Below are 20343 nucleotides of genomic sequence, written 5' to 3'. Positions count from 1 at the left end.
ATGGTGAGAATATTCCATGGAGGAAAGAATATAATATAATATATATTCATTTATCCATGGAATATTTTATGGCAAAAAACCCAAAATTAATTTTACGACCAGGGTTGCCACCACTGCGAAAAATTTACGTTAGTAAATAACTAGAAGGGTTTGAATTCTACCGCCAACAATTAATTTTTTGCCACAAAGCCAGCACCACTCCAATTATCGGTGTCAGTTTTTTCAAAACGAATATACCATTAACAAATTATTTCAATTTATTGTACAAGATTACTCTTTTACAAAAATTGTGTACAATACGGAACAATTAAAATATTAAACATTTAACAAATACATGTAATGAAATATTTAAAACAAACTTATAATGACAAATTAAAGTTTTAACTCAAATTTAAACAAAGTAATAAATAATTTGTATTCTTGCATATTACGGTGTTAGCAAACAGTCGCTAGTAGTGGGGAATTATCGTTAATCCAGTGCAATATCGACTGTTGGCTAACCAAGGTCCACACGTAAGGTATAAAAAATTCTTCTGGCTGGTCTTCCTCGACGTATTTAAATTTTAAATCAGGGAATTTCTGAAAAATAACGCATGTAACATTAATCATCTAAATATAAAACTCACCTTCAATTTATCCTTAGGCCAACGTTTAGCACCCTGCTGAATTACGTTCAGAACTTGATAGGCATCTACTTCATTGTGCTGCGTTTTATCATCAAGTAAAGTTGAAAAATACTGAATAATAATGTCAATATTCTGGATGATGTCCTGGAAAGCTACATTTTCCTTGAACGGTTCAAAAATATGTTTATTGTATAAAAGTGTATAAACTAAATTTGGATTATTGACCAACTGGTTGGAAAGACATGAGTTAAATATTTCTAAAACCATTCTCAAAACTTCTTCTAAAACTGTGATGTCTTGTTCCATGTCATCACCATCTTGTACTACTGTTATGGCTAATTCTGAAGTTTTAATATTTTTTCCGTTTAGGAGTTTCGTTGATAACTTCTGATATCGTTTCGCTAATGTTTCAAATAATGAAACTAAACGTTGGCTAACATAAGGGTGTAAGTCTCTAAATTGGGCAGACATATTCGCTAAAGCTGCCAAACAGTTGGTATGTAGGTATTTATCACGCATTTTTAACATGTTATATTGAACAGTCCGTATCACTACCAGCACCAACAAACCGCCTAAAGAGACTTCCGTAAGGCTTCTTTCCGTATACCAAACTATGTTTTTTAATTTCTAAAAAACAAGCATTTAACAACTGAAAGTTTAAAAATTGTGTGTGTATTACAATTTCGTGAATAGTTTTGTTAAAAGAGTCGTCCTCACTTAAAATTAATAAAATAATAAGGGACATGTATATATGGTGTGAATTGCTATTAGGGGCATTATATAATGTCTTCAATATAGGAATAATCTAAAAAAAAAATACATTGTATAGTCTTATGTTTATAAACAAATTTTAAATTTACCAAAAGATCCAGGTCAGGCCTACTTAAAAGAAAAGCTTTAATGGGTTCATTCCTGTGCAGTAATAAATATAGTAGAAGTGTGGTCACATCCCCTGACGCTTTTTTACATATGGTAGTATAGAGGGCGTTATAATCAATTCTAGACAAAATACTGGCTTGTGTTGGAGGAATTGGATTATTGTCTTAAAAAGAGCAAACATTTGGAGACAAAATACATTTACAAAAAAAAAAAAATACCTGCACTATTCATACACAAAAATAAACTATTCCTATATGGATTATTTTTTGTGGTCCAATGATGCACCAACACCAAAACCAGCAATAAACTTTGAGTCGCCAGTGGTACTTCTTGATAGTCGCTAGTTTCAGAAACTAATAGTTCATCAGACTTTCTACTAAATGTCAAAAATGACCATAACTCTGCAGCAATTCCTAAAACGAGACTATGGCCTGTATTGGCGCCATATCCAACAGGAACTTTGTCCTGATTTGTGTAATTTATTAATAAACTTTTGATAAGTAAAGGGGCATGTGTTGTATGCTTTCCCCTCATTATAAGTCTATAAATATTGCTTTGGTCTGATTTTCTATTTGAATGTAACTGAACTGATAAAAATACTAATAATGTTGTGACAGCCTCAAGATGAATGCCATAAGTTGAATCTTTAACTTCTACATCAACAATTATCTTTACTAGGGAATCAATAAAAGCTTCAAGTCTCATTCCATTGCCATTATACTCAACTTGCTCGATGAGCTGTTCTTCAGTCACAGTTTCAGTTAGAAATTTCAAAATGCAACGAATTATAAACAAAATGTTGAATAACTGCCAAATAAACAGACTTCTGAAAATTAAAATTAAATCTAAAAAAACAGACTTCCCCTAAAACCTTACGCATCTGTAGTTGTGGCAGCAAGTAACTCTGAAGCCCGAGACAAAAACACATCAATAATTGAACCCAAATTTCCAGAGATATGATTATTTTTCAAAAGTAACTGGCAGAGGTTCTCAATTTTTGACTCTAGTGCAAGTTGATCATTACTGGAAAGAAAATCACCGTTGTGTTATTAATTTGACGAGATTCTAGCGTACCTTGTCATTGGTGGGGAAATATTAAAAGCCACGAATCTATTCCAAAAGGGGTCATTTTGTGATATGGGTTGGTTGCTTACAAATTTTAGTAAATACTCATTTGTTGATAAATCTAAATTTTTACTAACTGCGGTACCCATTTCTAAAAGTGGAAATATTTTATAGTAGATGTAATAGGAAATTTGTACTTTAAACTCACCTCTGCATAAGTTATTTTAATTTATAGCGAACACAATAATCATTTTTCAATAAATTTTATGGGACATAACCTTATCGTAAAAAAGTAAACACGTCATCTGTCAAATGACGTTTAAAAATCACCGACGCCACTGATTGAGGTTGTTCATGGAGCTTACAAAAAATAGATGGTTGAAGTGTATAGAAGTTAGATATCTGTAGCTGAAGCTGCAGGACATACAGAGATGGCCTTTGTCAATCTCACAGAGTAAGGTCCCCTGGTAATTTCTTTCCTTTCTTTCTTTCTCACAGATTATAGCCTAGTGAGGTGAAAGATACTGCTATGGCAAAGAAGATTAACAAATTTTGTTAATCTTCTACTTCAAATAGTAACGCAAACCATTGTTCTTGCCTTTGCAGCAAAATTTAGTTATGTGGGTGTCCTGATGTCACCAAATATTGCACCACATAAGTGTCCGATTTCTAAAAAAAATCTTTTATTTTCAAACGTCATATAACTGACACTTATATGACGTTGTTACCGGGGTTTAAATGTCATTTCTATGACAGCGTGTTTGAGCGGCACATAAGTACTACTTATACTCCGCCGGAGTATAAAAAATAAAACATTTATATTCCGGCGGAGTATAAATAGAATACTTTATGTGAAAATCATCATGGTTGTCAACCATAGTAACTATGGTAAGTGAATGCAGGGCAATTTTTTAATGAAGCAAGAAGACGGGAAATTATCATTTCAAAAGAATATGAATTGTTTGCAAATAAAATATTGTATTTCATTCGGAGTTTAAGTGACTCTATGTGACTCGTATGCACTTAATTCGCCTCGCTATCGCTCGGCGTTTAATCGTCCATACTCTGTCACATAAAGTATCACTTAAACTCCTAATAAAATAAATATCTATTTTTTAACAAATGAGAGAATGTATTTTTATTGAACAGTTATTATTATTTGTGCAACAAGTATAATGTCTTATACTAGGCTTTATTAGATTATTGAAATTTCTTTACAGTTTATTAAAATTTTGAGTCGTATTTTCAGTTTCTTCTACGTATGTATCTGTCATGTTAATTAAAATAACTTTTTTGTTATTAAAATATTTCATTTTATATACACTAACTTCGTTTTGAAAAAAATCATTGCACTTTTAAAAATGAAGATAGTATTTACCAAAATACAGAAATTCATTCATTCAGTATTATATTCCCCATCTTCAAATTGAAATTTCCGCGGTTTAGATGTTTCTTTTCTTTTTAAATAGGTCAAATTCTTGCGACAGTTTAATATTTGATATTTAACTTTGGCATTAATGCATTATAATAAAAATCTATTTATTTATACATAACTTTCTGAATTCCATGCATATTTGACTTTTTTTTCTCAAAGTTTATCAAATGTTGATCTTTGAGGAATACCAACAACTTTATCACAAAGAATAAAGAAAATTGAATACAGAGGTAATGTTTCTTTTTTATTTTTAAGTTTTGTCTCTCACTTGCGATTTACGCCAAAATTACGAGATTATAAAATTTCTTCAACTTTAATTTAAACACTCCAGAAAAATGAAGAAGAAGCAGCTTACAGAATTGTGACCAATATTTTACTTTCAGTTTAATATTCAACATTTATTAAAAATGGGACGCATTTATTGTTTTCAGATACAGGAAAGATTTTTCGATTTTTGAACTGCCTCATTCACCACAAAATGTTTACACTGTTTTTTAATGTTTCAGCTATAAAGTTGACGTACAATGAAAAAACCATTTGATAGTTGACCTACGTATTTAAATGTAATGAATGTAACTAAGGATTTTCAAATGCAAACGTGTATTTTAATCACTTGATATTCTGACTAATTACACTAGTTTACAAGGTTTTATATCCAAAGACAAAAATAGTAGAATCTAAAGGATTTGGGTTCGGGAGATTCAAATCTGAAAGCAGAAAAAATCCATCACGTCAGGTTTTTGAGATATTTATATAAACATACCCCGTATTTCTTTTCTGCTATACAACTCTTGTAACTTTTTTATAAATAACATGAGTGTCAATTTTTCAAGCTACTAGATTGTCATCAATGCTTTTATTTAAAATTGTTCAAGTATTGATTTTAGAATAATTGGTTGCTCTTGATTTTTTTACGGGAAGTGATAATAAAAATGTGAGGTTGGCCCCACAAAGATCTTTTAAAATGATACACATTTGCTCAAAAAAATACAGATTTATCTTTAAGAATAAAGAAGTTACAGGGGTTGTATCAAATAAAAGCAACACCCAGTATATATTATAAACATTATGACTGAAAATTAAAAATGATTAACACTAGCGTTTTTTTTTAGTGACAGCACTGTCAGTTTCCCTTATAATAGACCAACAATAACACATTTTCGTCCCAATAACCTTGATATCTTCTTTTTAAACATATTTGAACAGGTCTTCCCGCTTTAGATACTATAATTTTATCACAAACCTAACAAAACTGATTTGCACTTACTTTGCACGATCTCGAAGACATTTTTATGCGACAATGGTGCATTAACATGAATCAGTTTAACACTAATGTGAAGGTAAAAGTTCATTATTTTGGATTTATGAAAAAACCTGACGTGGTAAGGATTATCCGTTTTTGGATTTGTTATCAGTAAGTAATGCAGAAGCAAAAAATATTTTTTTTTAATTTTTAGATATGAAAAAAAGTTTAAATTTGTAAACTAGTGTTATCAAATCAAGTTGAAGTTAGTAAGACTGATGGCAGTTAGCAGGTTGACAACCTAAGAAAGGTGAAAGTAGTCATAATTCGTTACCAACATAAGTTTTTTCTTGGTTTTTCATTGTGCGTCGACTTTAGGTGTTAGCAACGTGTGTCTTAACTGTATCAAAAAGCTGCGAAAAATAATGTAAACATTACTCCAAGCATCCGCTCATGTGTTACGCCACTGTTTACTTTATCAAATTACGTCGGCGCACGCGCAGTATCACATCTCAGAAACACGTCGCAAACGCTCGCGGTGCAAATCTCGTGTGACAAAAAGAGATAACACACCGAGATGAGTCCGCCGTAGCTCGTCAAACTACGACAATCATCGTCCGCCTGTCAAAGAACAATATGGCAGTGGCAAAGCAATAATTTTTGTAAAATTTTCGGTAATTCTGGTCCATAAAAATAGTGTTCGAGGTGCGCGTGGGGTTTTTCGTGTAGTGGTTGTTTGATGGTGATGAGTGGGATGCTCCCGTCGTTCACGCCGCCCGTCGTAAAGCGCTTGTTGGGATGGAAAAAAGGCACTGACGCCGATGATAGATGGTGTGAGAAGGCAGTGAAGAGCTTAGTCAAGAAATTGAAAAAATCCGGGGCTTTGGAGGAGCTAGAACGGGCCATTTCCTCGCAGAACCATAACACGAAATGCGTCACAATTCCTAGGTAGGTTTTGGGCCTCGCTGTCTGCTCATGCACCAAGTTTAAGGTCATAGGTATTATAGATTTGTTTAGACCCCCCTCACCGCGCTACGTCTGGCTTGTGACCTACCCTAAATGTCTGCAAAATGTGCTGGCTGGACCCACTCATACCACTTTTGCCCATATTGCGTAATTTTCGTTCTGGCATCCAACCCATCACGTTACTTGTGCTTTAATACATGCTGTTGTCAGCACATTGAAATTGCAAGACATTGTTTTCGTTATTTTTAAATGGCACTTATTGAAGATAATTTATTGATCATTATTGCAGAGTCCGACCCGCCGCGGAGTTGGGGAACGTCCAGCAGCAGAGGAAAGGACTGCCTCATGTAATTTATTGTCGGCTGTGGAGATGGCCTGAACTACAATCGCACCATGAGCTCAGACCTCTCGACAATTGTGAATATGCTTATACTTTAAAAAAGGAAGAAGTCTGCGTTAATCCATACCATTATACAAGAATTGAAAGTCCAGGTATTTTTCGCAGCACTGAATCAGAGTAGTTTCACCGACGTAGGATTAAACAAATTTATTTTCATTTATTTAAAATTAGTTCTTTTGTAATATGCACCCAAAACAGTTATTACTACTTGCAGTCATCTCCAATTCACAAAGAAAGGAATTTCCATAACAAATTTAGAAAAGTAATTTAATATCTCTGGTTAAACTGTTCACAAGGTTATGATGATTCATGGAAATATCTTGGTTAATGACTTTGAATTGAAAATATTAACTAATTTTTCTCTGTTCTGTGAGAAAGGACATTACATTCTGCCATGTTAAAACAATCTAAATTGTGCATTGCCCCGATTTTCGTCGTCAGTCTTTATTTAAAAACACGCTCAGACATGCATTGGTTGTTGTTCAGAGGCGTGGGAAGTTCAGGCTAAATACCTTTAGACTAATTTTTCTAATTCTTTTGTTACGTGAACGCGTACATTTTAACTTTCATCATTAACGCAAATTTAATGTTATAATTAGTCTTTAAAATGTATCATCCCACATCCAAATCATAACGTTATTATTTGGTGATTGTAAAGACCATCATCTCAGACCATAAATCTATTTATTAATATGATACTTAATGTCACTTTGGGGTTTAGTATATTGTTATTGTAATTTATTGATCAAAAATTATACTCTTTCCAGTGGCGTATGAATCACCGCCAGTTTTGTATATTGTTGACCTACTAATATGGCAAGTGACGACTTCCGAGTGTTATGTAAATTTTTTAATCACAGAGTTATTGATTTGGAATTTAAACTACATATGACATTTTCTGACCAACAGGTGCGAAAAGGAGGAAATATTGTAATAGACTGGTTACTTTCATATTTTGTCATGAGTCATGACCACTAAAGTACAGAAATATAGGTCTTTCGTTTCCGTTTGTCTGTCTGTCCACCGTCTGCGACAATTTTTGTTAGACAGATATCCAAAACTACCAGACCGAGGGCCGGTTTATAGAACAGCGAGTTAAATATTTAATCCTCGATTAGTTTAACAGAGAATTAAAACGTGGAATATGAGCCTGTGATTGGTTAAAATATGCGCGTTGCCTCGCAACGGACCTCAGTTAAAAGTTAATCGCGAATTAACTTTAACTTCGCTTTCTATAAATCGGGTCCGATTGTTGTAAAATTTTATATGTGCATTATGAATATCATGTATTAAAAATCCAAAAATTAAAAGACCACTCAACAGGCAACATAGTATGAAAACTCATTTGACATTGACATTTTTGTCAGATATTTAAAAATTGTTAAGAATTTTCAATTTGTTTCTTTAGTTTTTTGATTTTACAATTTTTAGGTTTTCAATTTTTTTTTCGATTTTTTTATTTTCCCGTTTTTCAATTTCTCAACTTTTCGATGATTCGATTGCTTGACGTCTCGATTTCTCGATTTTTGAGTTTTTCAATTCTCTAATTCAATTTTTAGTTTTTTTGATTAATCAATTTTTCGATATTTCAGTTTTGGAATTTAACATTTCGATTTTTAAATTTTTGGATTTTTCGTTTCGATTTTTTATCTTTTCGATTTTTTGTTGTTTTGATTTCGCGATTTTTCAATTTTTCCATTTTTGTCGTTTCTAAATTTTCAGTTTTTCGATTAATCGATTTTTCACTTTTAATTCTCGATTTTTTTACTTTATGGCTTCTAGATTTTTGTTTTTTGATTTTCCCATTTCTCGATTTTTCAGCTTTTCAAATTTTCATTTCTGCGATGTTATAGGTTTTTAATTTGATATTTCGTTTCTATTTTTCGGTTTGTTAATTTTTGATTATTGATTTTTCTATTTCTCAATTTTCCAATATTTCCGTTTTACGGTTTTTCAATTTTTCGATTTTTGGCGTTTCTAGATTTTCGATTTCCCAATTGATCGTTTTTTCCACTTTTCGATACATCGATTTTTTGATTTTCCTATTTCTCGATTTCTCGACTTTTCGTTGTTTCGATTATTCGACGTCCCGGTTTTTCAACTTTTCAATTCTTCGATTTTTCAATTTTTCGATTTTTTAAATTTTCAATTTTTCTTTGATTTTTCAGTTTTTAGATTTTTCGATTTATCTATTAAGCGATTTTTCCATACTTCAGTATTGCGAGTTTTTAACATTTCTGTGACACTTTTGGTTAAATAATCTCCGAAACTACTGGACTGATTGTTATAAAATTTTATACGTGCATTAGGGATATCATGTATTGTCTATTCAAAAATTAAAAGACTATTCAACCGGTAAAATAGTACCAAAAGTCAACTGACAATATTGTCTAGAGAGATTTTAGGTGCCAAATGTGCTGTCAAAAAAATTGAGGTTAGGATGATTAGTTTTCATTCAAGACACATGGGTTTTACTTATTTTATTTTGACATTTTTGTAAGAAGTTTGAAATTTGTTAGAAATTTTCAATTATGTATTTATTTTTTCAATTTTTTATTTTTTCAATTTTTGGCGTTCCTAATTTCCGATTTCTCGATTTTTTGACGTTTCCCCTTTTAGATTTTTCAATTTTTTGATTTTCCCATATCTCAATTTTTCAGTTTTTCAACTGTTTAATTAAATTTTTCGATTTTTTACGTTTTTGATTTTTCAATTTTTCGATTTTTAAAATGTTCGATTCTTAGACTTTTCGATTTCTCGATCTTTCAATTTTTTGATTCTTCGATTTTTTTGTTTTTCGATTTTTTTTTTAGCATTATTTTCGATTCTTAAATTTTTCGATTTTTCGATTTTTTACCTTTTCGATATTTCGACTCTGATTTTTCAATTTTCGATTTTTTGATGTTTTGATTTTGCGATTTTTCAACATTTTGATTCTTAAATTTCGATTTTTTAATTCTTTGATTTTTTGGTGTTGCGATTTTCAATTTTTCCATTTTTTTTTAATTTTTGAATTTTTATTTCTCTATTTTTCAATTTTACAATATTAAGTATTTCCGTTTTACGCCTTTTCAGTTTTCGAATTTTTGGCGTTTCTAGATTTTCGATTTCTCGATTTTTTGAGTTTGGGTTTTTTTGATTTTACCATTTCTCGATGTTTCAGTTTTGTAACTCTTGTATTCAATTTTTTGGTTATAATCAATTTTTGGGATATTTCAATTTTGGGATTTTTCAACGTTTCGATTTTTTGATGTTTTGATTTCGCGATTTTTCAATTTTTCCATTTTTGCCTTTTCTAAATTTTCAAATTCTCAATTAATTAATTTTCCACTTTATAATTTTCCGACTTTTTGACGTTATGGCTTTTAGATTTTTCGATTTTTTGATATTCCCATTTCTCAACTTCTTGACTTTTCGGTGTTTCGATTACTTGACGTCTTGGTTTCTCAATTTTTCAATTCTGCAATTTTTTAGGTGTTTGTTTTTTCAATTTTTCGGTCAATTTATCGATTTATCAATTTCTCTCTTAAATTTTTCAATTCTTCGTTTCGATTCTTCGTTTCGATTTTTTACATTTCAGATTTTTCAATTCTTCGATTTTTTGGTGTTGCCATTTTTCGAATTTTCAATTTTTGCACTTTTTTGATTTTCGATTTTTAATTTTCTATTTCTCAATTTTACAATATTTCAGTTTTTCGATTTTTAGACTTTGGATTTTTTGACTTCGGATTTTTTGATTTTCCCATTTGTCAACTTTTCGATGATTCGATTGGTGGACGGTCCTATTTTTCGATTTTTCAGTTTGTCAACAGTTAATTCAATTTTTCGATTTTTAAAATTTTCTATCCTTGGACTTTTAGATTCTTCGAAATTTCAGTTTTGGGATTTTTTAACATTTCGATTCTTAAGGTTTTCGATTTTTTACCTTTTCGATTTTTTACCTTTTCGATTTTTCAACTCTGAATTTTCAATTTTTCGATTTTTTGATGTTTGGGTTTTCGCGATTTTTCAAATTTTCCATTTTTGGTGTTTCTAAATTTTCAATTTCTCGATTAATCGATTTTGCAGTTTTCAATTTCTCGACTTTTTGACTTTATGGTTATGGCTTTTAGATTTTTCAATTTTTTGATTTTCACATTTCTTAACTTCGCAACTTTTCGATGTTTCGATTACTTGACGTCTCGGTTTCTCAATTTTTCATTTTTTGAAATTCACAGTTCTTCGGTTTTTTAGGTCTTTAATTTTTCGACTTTTCAGTTTATAGATTTATCAATTTTTCCAATTCTTCGATTTTTTGGTGTTGCGATTTTTCAATTTTTGATTTTTGATTTTTCTATTTAGCAATTTCCCAATACATATTTCCGTTTTACGATTTTTCAATTTTTCGATTTTTGGCGTTTCTAGATTTTCGATTTCTCGCTTAATCGTTTTTTCCACTTTTCGATATATCGATTTTTTTTTATTTTTTCTTCGATTTTTCAGTTCCCAGATTAATCTGTTTATCGATTTTTCATGTATTGCGATTTTTCACATTTCTGTGACAATTTTTCTTAGATAATCTCCGAAACTACTGGACTGATTGTTGTAAAATTTTATACATGCATTAAGAATATCATGTATTACCTATTCAGAAATTAAAAGATCATAAAAAAAACAAAATTCGCAAATCAAATTTTATAATATTTGGAAAAATCTGGATATGTTTTATTTCAGTTCCTTCAGGGCTGAGGGAAGTTCTGTCGAAATAACCTCCGACCAATTTTTTGTGATACCAGCGATATATTATTATAGTCACTTTGAAAATTAAACTTCGCATTTCACTCTTGTACAATAGAAAAATGTCCGTGTCATTTGTTGTCTCGTTTATTGGAGACTGAATTAGACGTGATCAATATTTGTCTGTTCATCCCACCAAAAAATTGATCACGATTTAATGTTAAACTACCATGAGGTTTTATAAATTTTGTTCTTAATTTCAGCTCTCCCCGCCATTTTAGTACCTCGTCATACGTTAGGCGACGAAAACAACCTATTTCCACACTCTCTGGAAGACCTCAGTACGTCAGTACCAGAAAACACCTCATTTCCTCACAACCCAAGTAGTCTAGGGTAATTCTTCGTAGCAATTCCCCAACAACAAACAATCTCATTTCTGATATCAATTATAGTCTGCATATGCAACATTCAGGAGGCTACATGGATGCAGTAGGTCTGTGTCCGAATGGCGCTCCAGCGAACATGGAATCTCCTCATAATGCCGCTCCACCTACCGAAACTCCGCCTCCTGGCTATATGTCAGAAGACGGTGATCCCATCGACCCAAATGATAACATGAGTATGTCCAGAATAACACCTAGTCCTCCCGTCGATGCACAACCCGTACTTTACTGTGAACCCGCATTCTGGTGTAGTATCAGCTACTACGAATTGAACACGAGGGTGGGGGAAACGTTTCATGCCAGCCAACCTTCGATTACGGTGGATGGGTTTACAGACCCCAGCAATTCGGAAAGGTGACGGAAAAATTGTTGTTCGACTCGTATTAACTTGTTCTGTTCAGGTTTTGTTTGGGGTTGTTGTCTAACGTAAATCGTAACACAGTCGTTGAACAAACTCGGCGGCATATAGGAAAGGGAGTAAGACTGTATTATATAGGTGAGTATCGAAAGTTGTGTTATCTTTTGTATAATTTCTACGTACTGATTATATTTTGGCCCAACTAAGTATGTAAATCCAATTTCGCGCCAATTTCGTCGACCGATGGGATGGTTCGTTAGTTTTCGGTAAGCGTTTAAAGGACTACAGCTGTCTGCTACCATTCAAATTTAATGTTACACGACAAAATAACTGTCAAATAAACCCTCAAATATTTTTAACCGCAACGTCCATATTTTAAAAATATTTATATGAGATAACTTTTTCGATTATACGGTATTTCGTGTTATCAATGTATTTTTATTGTGGTTGCGTTTATATTTAATAAATAGGAAACAAATAATCATTAATGACATAGAATCTATTATCAATTTCATTAATGATTTCGCGGCCTCCTTTTTCTATTCTATTTTTATGATTTGTTAATTATGTAATAAATGTAATTAATAAATGATTCATTTTATTGTTCAACTTCCTGAGCGTAAGCTAAGAAAATATAGTAATCGAGTCCATCGGGCGACTTGCTACTTCCATGTTTTCACGACTTTTCATGACCTCTAGAGTACGAAAAAAGTGGTCTCCCGTTTCCGTCTGTCCGATTGTTTTCAGATTTTATATGTGTATTAGGAATATTATGTAATTATATATATATATATTTTTAATTTTATAAAATACGATACTCCTGCACTTGTGATGTATGAAAATTGTATAACAACATTTTGCAATTTAACTTTGAAACTGCGAAACCGAATACTCGGAAATCTTGCAACCGTTTTTTAAAATTATGAAATTGTTAATCAAAATTGATCCGTTTATCCCCTTCCAAAAAATTGATGACGTCGCCTCAAAATTTTGCCTAATAAATCCTTTCTGAAATATGCAAAATATGATGACACTTGTGGTTTATCGATGTACTCATAGTTTTTAAAATTACTTCACAAGGTTACTTACAAAAATAATGAGGCAATTTATTTTCCTGATTAGATCAAGAACGACGTATTCTATTTTTCCCAAAATTTGGGAATACAGTCCTGTTATTATTAGTATTACCCTGCGTCAATTCAAATCGATATACGTGTCCTTACAAAAATGTTGATGTCATCACAAAATTTTATGATAATGGGAAAAACTCACTTGTGCATAAATATCTTTGTTTTAACTTATAAGGATTACCATGAGAAAAATAAAAATAAAATTAGATTCGCAAAATCAAATTTTACAATTTTTCGAAAAACCTGAATTTTGGATTACTATACTTCACAGACGAGGGAAGTTCTGTCGAAATAGCTTTCAACTAATTTTTCAACTCCGGATATCTCAATTTTTTGGTATTTTAGTTTTAGGATTTTTCAGCTACTCATTTCTTCGATTTTTCAATTTTTGAGTTTCTCGATTTCTCAATTTTGCGATACTTTTGTTTTACGATTTTTCAATTTTTGGCGTTCCTAATGTTCGATTTCTCGATTTTTGTACTTTCCGATTTTTTAGATTTTTGGGTTTCTAGATTTTTCAATTCTTCCATTTATCAATTTTTACCTTTTAGATTTTTCAGTTTTTCGATTTTTGATGTTATGATTTCCCGATCTTTCGATTCTTCAATTTTTTGACATTTTAATTTTATATCTTTTAAATTTTAGATTTTTCCATTTCTCAATTTTTTCGAGTATTTTGTTTTTCTATTCAATTTTTCGAATTTTTAAATTTGAGATTTTTAAATTTTTTAATGTTTCGATCTTTCGATTTTTCAACGTCTTGGTCTATTAATTTTTGGATTTTTGAATTTTTCAATTTTCCAATTTCTCTACTTCTGGATTTATAGAGCTTTCGATGTTTCGATTTTTCAAGTATTCAGTTTATCGATTTTTTTTAATTTACAATTTTCCTTTTAATCCTTTTTGATGTCTCTACTTTTCGGTTTTTCAATTTTTCGATTTCTCGATCTTTTGATGTTTTGATTTCTAGATGATTAAATTTTTCAGTTTTCGGATGCCTAGGTTGTCGATTTACCGTTCTTCCAATTTTTCGAGATTTCAGTTTGGGATTTTCCAATTTCTCGACTTTTCAATTTTTACGTTTTTCAATTTGTCAGTTTTTCGACTTTAATGATTTTTTGTTGTTTCGATTTAGCAATTTTTTAATTTTTAATGCTTCAATTTTTCGATATCTTATTTTTTAACATTTCAGTTTTGACAATTTTTCGATATTTTAATTAAACATTTTTTTTTCGATTTCTGGATTTATAGAGTTCGATGTTTCGATTTTTCGATTGTTGAATTTCCGATTTTTATTTTTTTTTATTTTCAGATTTATCAGTTTTTTAATTTTTCAATTTACTTATCGATTTTTTAAAATTCTAAATTTTCCAATTTTTAATTTTTCGTTTTTTCGACTTCTGGACTTTTCGATTTCTCGATCTTTTGATGTCTCGATTTCTCGAATTTTCCGATTTCTAGGTTTTTTGTTTTTTCGACTTTAAGACTTTTCGATTGACCCATCTTCCAATTTTTCGATTTTTCGACATTTTGATTTTTCGATTTCCCAATTTTTCGAGATTTCAGTTTGGGATTTTTCAATTTCTCGCTTAAAAATTTTTACATTTTCCGATTGCAACGATTTTTAAATGTTTCTCGTTTTAAGTAAATTTTTAATTTTTAATATTTCAATTTTTGGACATAATTTTTAGATTTTAAAATTTTTGCATTTCTGGATTTATAGATTTGATTCTTGAATTTTCGATTTATGTATTTATAGGTTTTTTAAAATTCTAAATTTTTCAATTTTTAATTTTTCGATTTCTCGATCTTTTGGTGTTTCGATTTCTCGATTTTTTCAATTTTTCGATTTTTAAAATCTTGATTTTTCAACTTTTCGATTTCTGAATCTTTCAACTTTTCGATTTTTTAGTTTTTCTATTTTTCAATTTTTCAATGTTTCGATGTCTCGATCTTTGGATTTTTCAACTTTTGATTTATCGATTTTTTAAATTTTCAATTTTACATTTATGCTTTTTGATTACTCTATTTTTCGGTTTTTCGACTTTTCGATGTCTCGATCTTTTGATGTTTCGATTTCTAGATGTTTAAACTAAAACTTCAACTATGCAAATTTCGACCCATTTTCGACGATTTTCGAAATTTAACTGAATACATTTTCTGTTAGATTTCGGTCCGCAGAAGTCACTTGAATTTTTCAGTTCTTCGATTTTGCTTTTTCTCAGTTTTCCATTTGCAATTTTTCGAGTTTTCCAGTTTAAATTTTGAGTTTTTCAATTTTCCAGCCTTAAAATTTTTCAATTTTTAGATTTTTTAATTCTTCGATTTGAGTTTCGTGAGTTTTCAGCTTATAATTTTTCAGTTTTTCGTTTCAATTCTTAATTTTCTTTATTTTATCAATTATTCTATTCTTGAGAGTTTAAGATTTTCTAATTTTTTGTTGTTTCAATTTTTTATTTCTTCAATGTTTTGTTTCAATTTTTCGATTTTCAATTTTTCAATTTTTAATTTTTTTTTGTTTCTTTGAGTTTTAGATTTCACTTCGTTACGTTTATTTTCTTTATTTTTCAAAATTTCCGGTTTTTCGTTGTCCTGATTTTATAATTTTCATTTTTTTGAATGTGAAAATTTTCAATTTTTGGATTTTTCAATTTTTTGAAATTTTATGATTTTCATTTTAAATATGGGATAATAATTATAATTTTTAAAATTTTTCCACTTTTCAATTATTGGGTTTAAAAACTTTTTCATTTATTCAAGTTTTCATTTTTTCAATTTTTAATGTTTCGATTTTTAATTTTTCAATTTTTCGATCTTTTCAATTCTTGGGTTTTCCCAGTTTTCGATTCGATTGGCTTTTTCTTCTTAGCAATTTTTCGATTTATTGATTTTTTCCATTTTTAAGGATCTCGATTTTTTTCATAGAGGGTATATCAATTGCCAAAATCAGTCCTATCTTCGCAAATACTAGGCCCGCCCACCCGCCCTCTATTTTCTTAGAGGGTATATTAATTGCCAAATACATTTTCTGGTAGATTTCGGGCGGCAGAAGTCACTTTAATTTTTCAATTCTTCGATTTTTCATTTTTTTCAGTTTTTCGATTTGCAATTTTTCAAGTTTTCCAGTTTAAATTTTTTAGTTTTTCAATTTTTAGATTTAGCAATTGTTCTTTATTTTATCAATTATTCGATTCATGAGTGCTTAGATTTTATAATTTTTTGGTTTTTCAATTTTTTATTTCTTCAATATTTTGTTTCTTCAATTTTTCGATTTTTCATTTTTTTTTTTTTTATCTTGAGTTTGAGACTTCACTTCGTTACGTTAATTTTCCTTTTTTTGAATGTGAAAATTTTCAATTTTTGCATTCTTCAAGTTTTCGGTTTGTAATTCTACCATTTTTATTTTAAATATGGAATAATTAAAATCTTTAAAAATTTTCCCACTTTTCAATTATTGGGTTTTAAACTTTTTTCATTTATTCAACTTTTCATTTTTTCAATTTTTAATTTTTCAATTTCTCGATTTTTCAACTTGACAATTTTTGGCTTTTCGAATTTTTTTATTCGATTCGCTTTTCCTTCTAATTTTTCGCTTTCTAGATTGTCGATTTTTCGATTTACCGTTCTTTCAATTTTTCAAATTTTAAAATTTTTGCGTTATTCGATCTTTCAGTTTTTCAATTTTAACGATATTTTGATGTTTCGATTTAATTATTTTTTAATTTTTAATTCATTTTTTCGATTTCTCGGTTTTTCAAGTTTTCGATTTCTCATTTTTTTAACACTTCAATTTTGGTAATTTTGCAATTTCCCGATATTATAATTTTTAGATTTTTCAATTTTTGATTTCTAGATTTATAGATATTTCGATGTTTCGATTTTTTGATTGTTGAATTTCTGATTTTTCGATTTACTTATCGATTTTCTAAAATTTAGATTTTTCGATTTTAAACTATTTCGATTTTTCGACTTCTGGACTTTTCGATTTCTCGATCTTTCAATTGTGGTTTATTATTATTAGTCATTTTTATTCATTTAATTGTAATTTACTTAATATAGGTTATTAGAAAAGAAATAACGCAAGTTTTTTTTTATAATTTTTCAAAGAAGGTTGATGCACTTCAGGACCGAGGGAAGTTCTGTCGAAATAATTTTCTACCAATTTTTTGACTTGCAATTCGTCAGAAACCCAACTTTGTCCCTGCTCTATTTTTACAATTTATTAATAATGTGGTGAATAAATATAATTACATGTTTTATCTTATTATTTGATGACTGAACTTTGTGAACTCTAATGCGGTTATTTAACAGTAAGGTGAATAAACTTGAATACCGAACTTTTCAACAAATTCTCGAACCAAACTAACTTCCTACTTACTACGCGTCTACATCTTACCTGCGGCTCCCCCGTTACTCCGACATTAAAAGTGTGGGATCCCCAACTTTAAGAAATGTTTGTCGATTCTATGTTCATTTTCAAAAATATGAAGTTTTCAACAATAAAATTTGGTGTTACTCATTGTTGCTATTGTTTAAAGGTGGCGAAGTTTTCGCGGAATGCTTGAGCGATTCAAGCATTTTCGTCCAGTCACCAAATTGTAACCAGCGTTATGGATGGCATCCAGCGACAGTGTGTAAGATTCCTCCAGGTACGCCCGACCCAGAACACCCCGCGCGTAATCCAGAAACCTCTAACCGTAAAATCTTTCTCAATTCCAGGTTGCAATCTAAAAATATTCAACAATCAGGAGTTCGCAGCTCTTTTATCACAATCAGTCAGCCAAGGTTTCGAAGCGGTGTACCAATTAACTAGGATGTGTACAATAAGAATGTCTTTCGTTAAGGGTTGGGGAGCAGAGTATAGGTACGTAGACGCAAAAAAGTAAGGTGTCGTTCCGTGACCGTTTCTTGATGGCAGGAGGCAAACGGTGACGTCAACACCCTGTTGGATCGAACTCCATCTCAACGGGCCGCTCCAGTGGTTAGATCGCGTCCTAACCCAAATGGGCTCACCTCGGTTACCATGCAGTTCAATGTCGTAAAGTACTGAGTGAAAGAAGTGACAAATACGATTTGTGTCCAGTTTTCAGTCATTCATAACTCAGCTATTATTTTCGTTGGAAAAATTGTTACAAATCAAATTACGTCGTTTTGGGTGATAATGAAAAAAAGTGTGGCGTTTTTTTACAAATAGTTACTATTTAGCTTTACAAAATATTTTATTTAAATTTAGAGAGATTTATTTTATATTGCTGAGTTTTAAGATGTTGGCGTTGTTAGTGTTGCAAATTAAAATATTTATGCTGTCGTGGTGAAAACTAAGTTAAGTTCTTGCGTTCATCTAAAAGATTCTTGAATGTGAGATTATGTTCAGTTTTGAAATATTTATGAATTATGATTGATATGATTACTGTTGCCTTTAATAATATAAGTTCTGCAACTCTTTGTAAGCAGGTGTTTCACCTACATAATTTTTAAGTAATTTTGCATGGTGTTCGTGATATTAATATACATAGTTAGAAAATCAGTTTTAATTATTTCAGTTCTTTTCTAAAAGCTTACGATTGTGTTTTTCATCGTTATACTTATTAACGTTGCCAAATTACATATCATATTGGAATTTTTCAATAAATTTTTCTACGCTGTATTAATAAGATCAATTTGATGGTGTAACACCTGTGTTCTACTAGTTATTTCGTACGATAAAGAATATTCAGTCAGAAAATTCATTTCAACGTGATTCACGACCAATGGTAACCCAACCAGTTTTTTTACTACGTGTAAACGTTGAATTTCTCTGACTTGCAATATTTTTTGAGTAGTTTGTGAAGCTGTTTATCCCAGATTTTGTCAAGTTTTAAATGTTTTATTTTCGAAGTTGGTACTAGGGCTCTGTAAGTTGGAACACATGTAAGGCGGGCCTTCATGTGCATCGTAATTCTTTTTAATTGTTTTATTATCTTTTATGTAATTATGTTGTGGACCTTGAAGTGATAAAAGTATTAATAGATGGACGACACTTGAAGAATATTCTAGTAATACAGTCCACAACGTAATATTAAACTGGAGGAACAAAATTGGTGCTGTTTTATGCTGATTCTTGGCAATTTTTAGATGTAGATTATTTGCAGCAGTAACAACAATTATTGTTTTGTACTGTATTGACTGAGTTGTTTTTTGTGTGAAGTCAATGTCACATGTAGTGACAATTAGGTTTTTCTTCAGTAGTGTTTGTTACAGTCTTAGCAGACCCATATTGTGAACCACAATTGATGTTAAGCTCATATATTTGTACTATATTTTGTTTATTGCATAAGTATAGTTTGTATCTGGCAATTACCAAATTATGCATTTTAATTGACAAAAAATATATAGCCGTTAATTTACTAAATTTTACTTTATTTTTCCACAACTAAATCACCAATACATACAGAAACCACAAAAAAAAACATAAAGCTATCAGATTACTTCAACAAACTGTCTCAGTTTATTCAAAATTAACCTGGAGGCCATTGGAGCTGCCTGCCTGACAAGACATGCACGTGCAAATGATACACCGACTGGGCCCCAATCGGGCCGTCGTTGATCACAATCCGAAAACCATTCTTTAAATTCCTTTTCTGTGCGATTTTTCGCGCGACTACCAGCAGGTGCCCCAGCAAGGGCCCATCGTTATCTTCTGCTTTGGACAGCTGGGCGATCGGTTTTCTAGGTATTACCAGAAAATGAACGGGGGCTTGCGGATTAATGTCGTCAAAGGCGACACACTACAAAGGTAACATTAACCTCAAAAGCTGAGTACCCAAAACTTCACTTACCAAATTATCTTCGTAAATAAAATTACACGGTATTTCTTTACGCAAGATTTTCCCAAAAATCGTATCGCCCCCTGAGAGTGCAGTTTGAGCCAACTGCACCTCGTTCGCCATTTTTTGCGCCTGTGGCTGCCGGTGTCGGTAATGCAGAAAGCTGAAAATCCGACCGATTTAAATTGTTAATTTTTGTTTATAAATATTTAGGTAATTATGTATGAAATCATTGTTAATTATCATTTATTTGTATTTTGCGTCACTTTATCCACA

At 30.8% G+C, this 20343-nt stretch overlaps 3 protein-coding genes across 4 annotated transcripts; 1 reads left to right on the top strand and 2 right to left on the bottom strand.

The window, feature by feature from the left end:
* Positions 1-239: 239 nt before the first annotated feature.
* On the bottom strand, positions 240-3009 carry LOC135134309 (dymeclin). Of its 2 annotated transcripts, none has more exons than XM_064062951.1 (8): positions 2779-3009; positions 2580-2721; positions 2382-2528; positions 1724-2331; positions 1487-1668; positions 1306-1431; positions 627-1253; positions 240-579 (listed from the first exon to the last, which is right to left on the bottom strand). In XM_064062951.1, exons 2-8 carry the CDS (start codon positions 2717-2719, stop codon positions 436-438), a joined length of 1974 nt encoding a protein of 657 aa, XP_063919021.1. In that variant the 5' UTR covers positions 2720-2721; positions 2779-3009; the 3' UTR covers positions 240-435. The 2 variants fall into 2 exon arrangements, with proteins under 2 accessions (XP_063919021.1, XP_063919022.1); XM_064062952.1 differs by having other exon boundaries at positions 1724-2328.
* Positions 3010-5808: 2799 nt separating this feature from the next.
* On the top strand, positions 5809-19652 carry LOC135133971 (mothers against decapentaplegic homolog 3). Its single transcript, XM_064062537.1, has 8 exons — positions 5809-6196; positions 6504-6706; positions 11594-11723; positions 11783-12127; positions 12175-12269; positions 17800-17910; positions 17981-18125; positions 18180-19652. Exons 1-8 carry the CDS (start codon positions 5988-5990, stop codon positions 18301-18303), a joined length of 1362 nt encoding a protein of 453 aa, XP_063918607.1. The 5' UTR covers positions 5809-5987; the 3' UTR covers positions 18304-19652.
* Positions 19644-20222, bottom strand: LOC135133972 (adenosine 5'-monophosphoramidase HINT1). The gene is made up of 2 exons (XM_064062538.1): positions 20080-20222; positions 19644-20028 (listed from the first exon to the last, which is right to left on the bottom strand). The coding sequence occupies exons 1-2, from the start codon at positions 20188-20190 to the stop codon at positions 19759-19761; spliced, it is 381 nt and encodes a 126-aa protein (XP_063918608.1). The 5' UTR covers positions 20191-20222; the 3' UTR covers positions 19644-19758.
* Between the last annotated feature and the right edge of the window lie 121 nt (positions 20223-20343).

The sequence above is a fragment of the Zophobas morio genome, unplaced genomic scaffold (genome assembly GCF_036711695.1).
Source record: "Zophobas morio isolate AGI-343-1 ecotype UQ-CSIRO unplaced genomic scaffold, CSIRO_AGI_Zmor_V1 ptg000023l, whole genome shotgun sequence".
NCBI lineage: Eukaryota > Metazoa > Arthropoda > Insecta > Coleoptera > Tenebrionidae > Zophobas > Zophobas morio.
The sequence above is the reverse complement of the archived record's forward strand: the minus strand, read 5'-3'. Positions and strand labels throughout refer to the sequence as shown.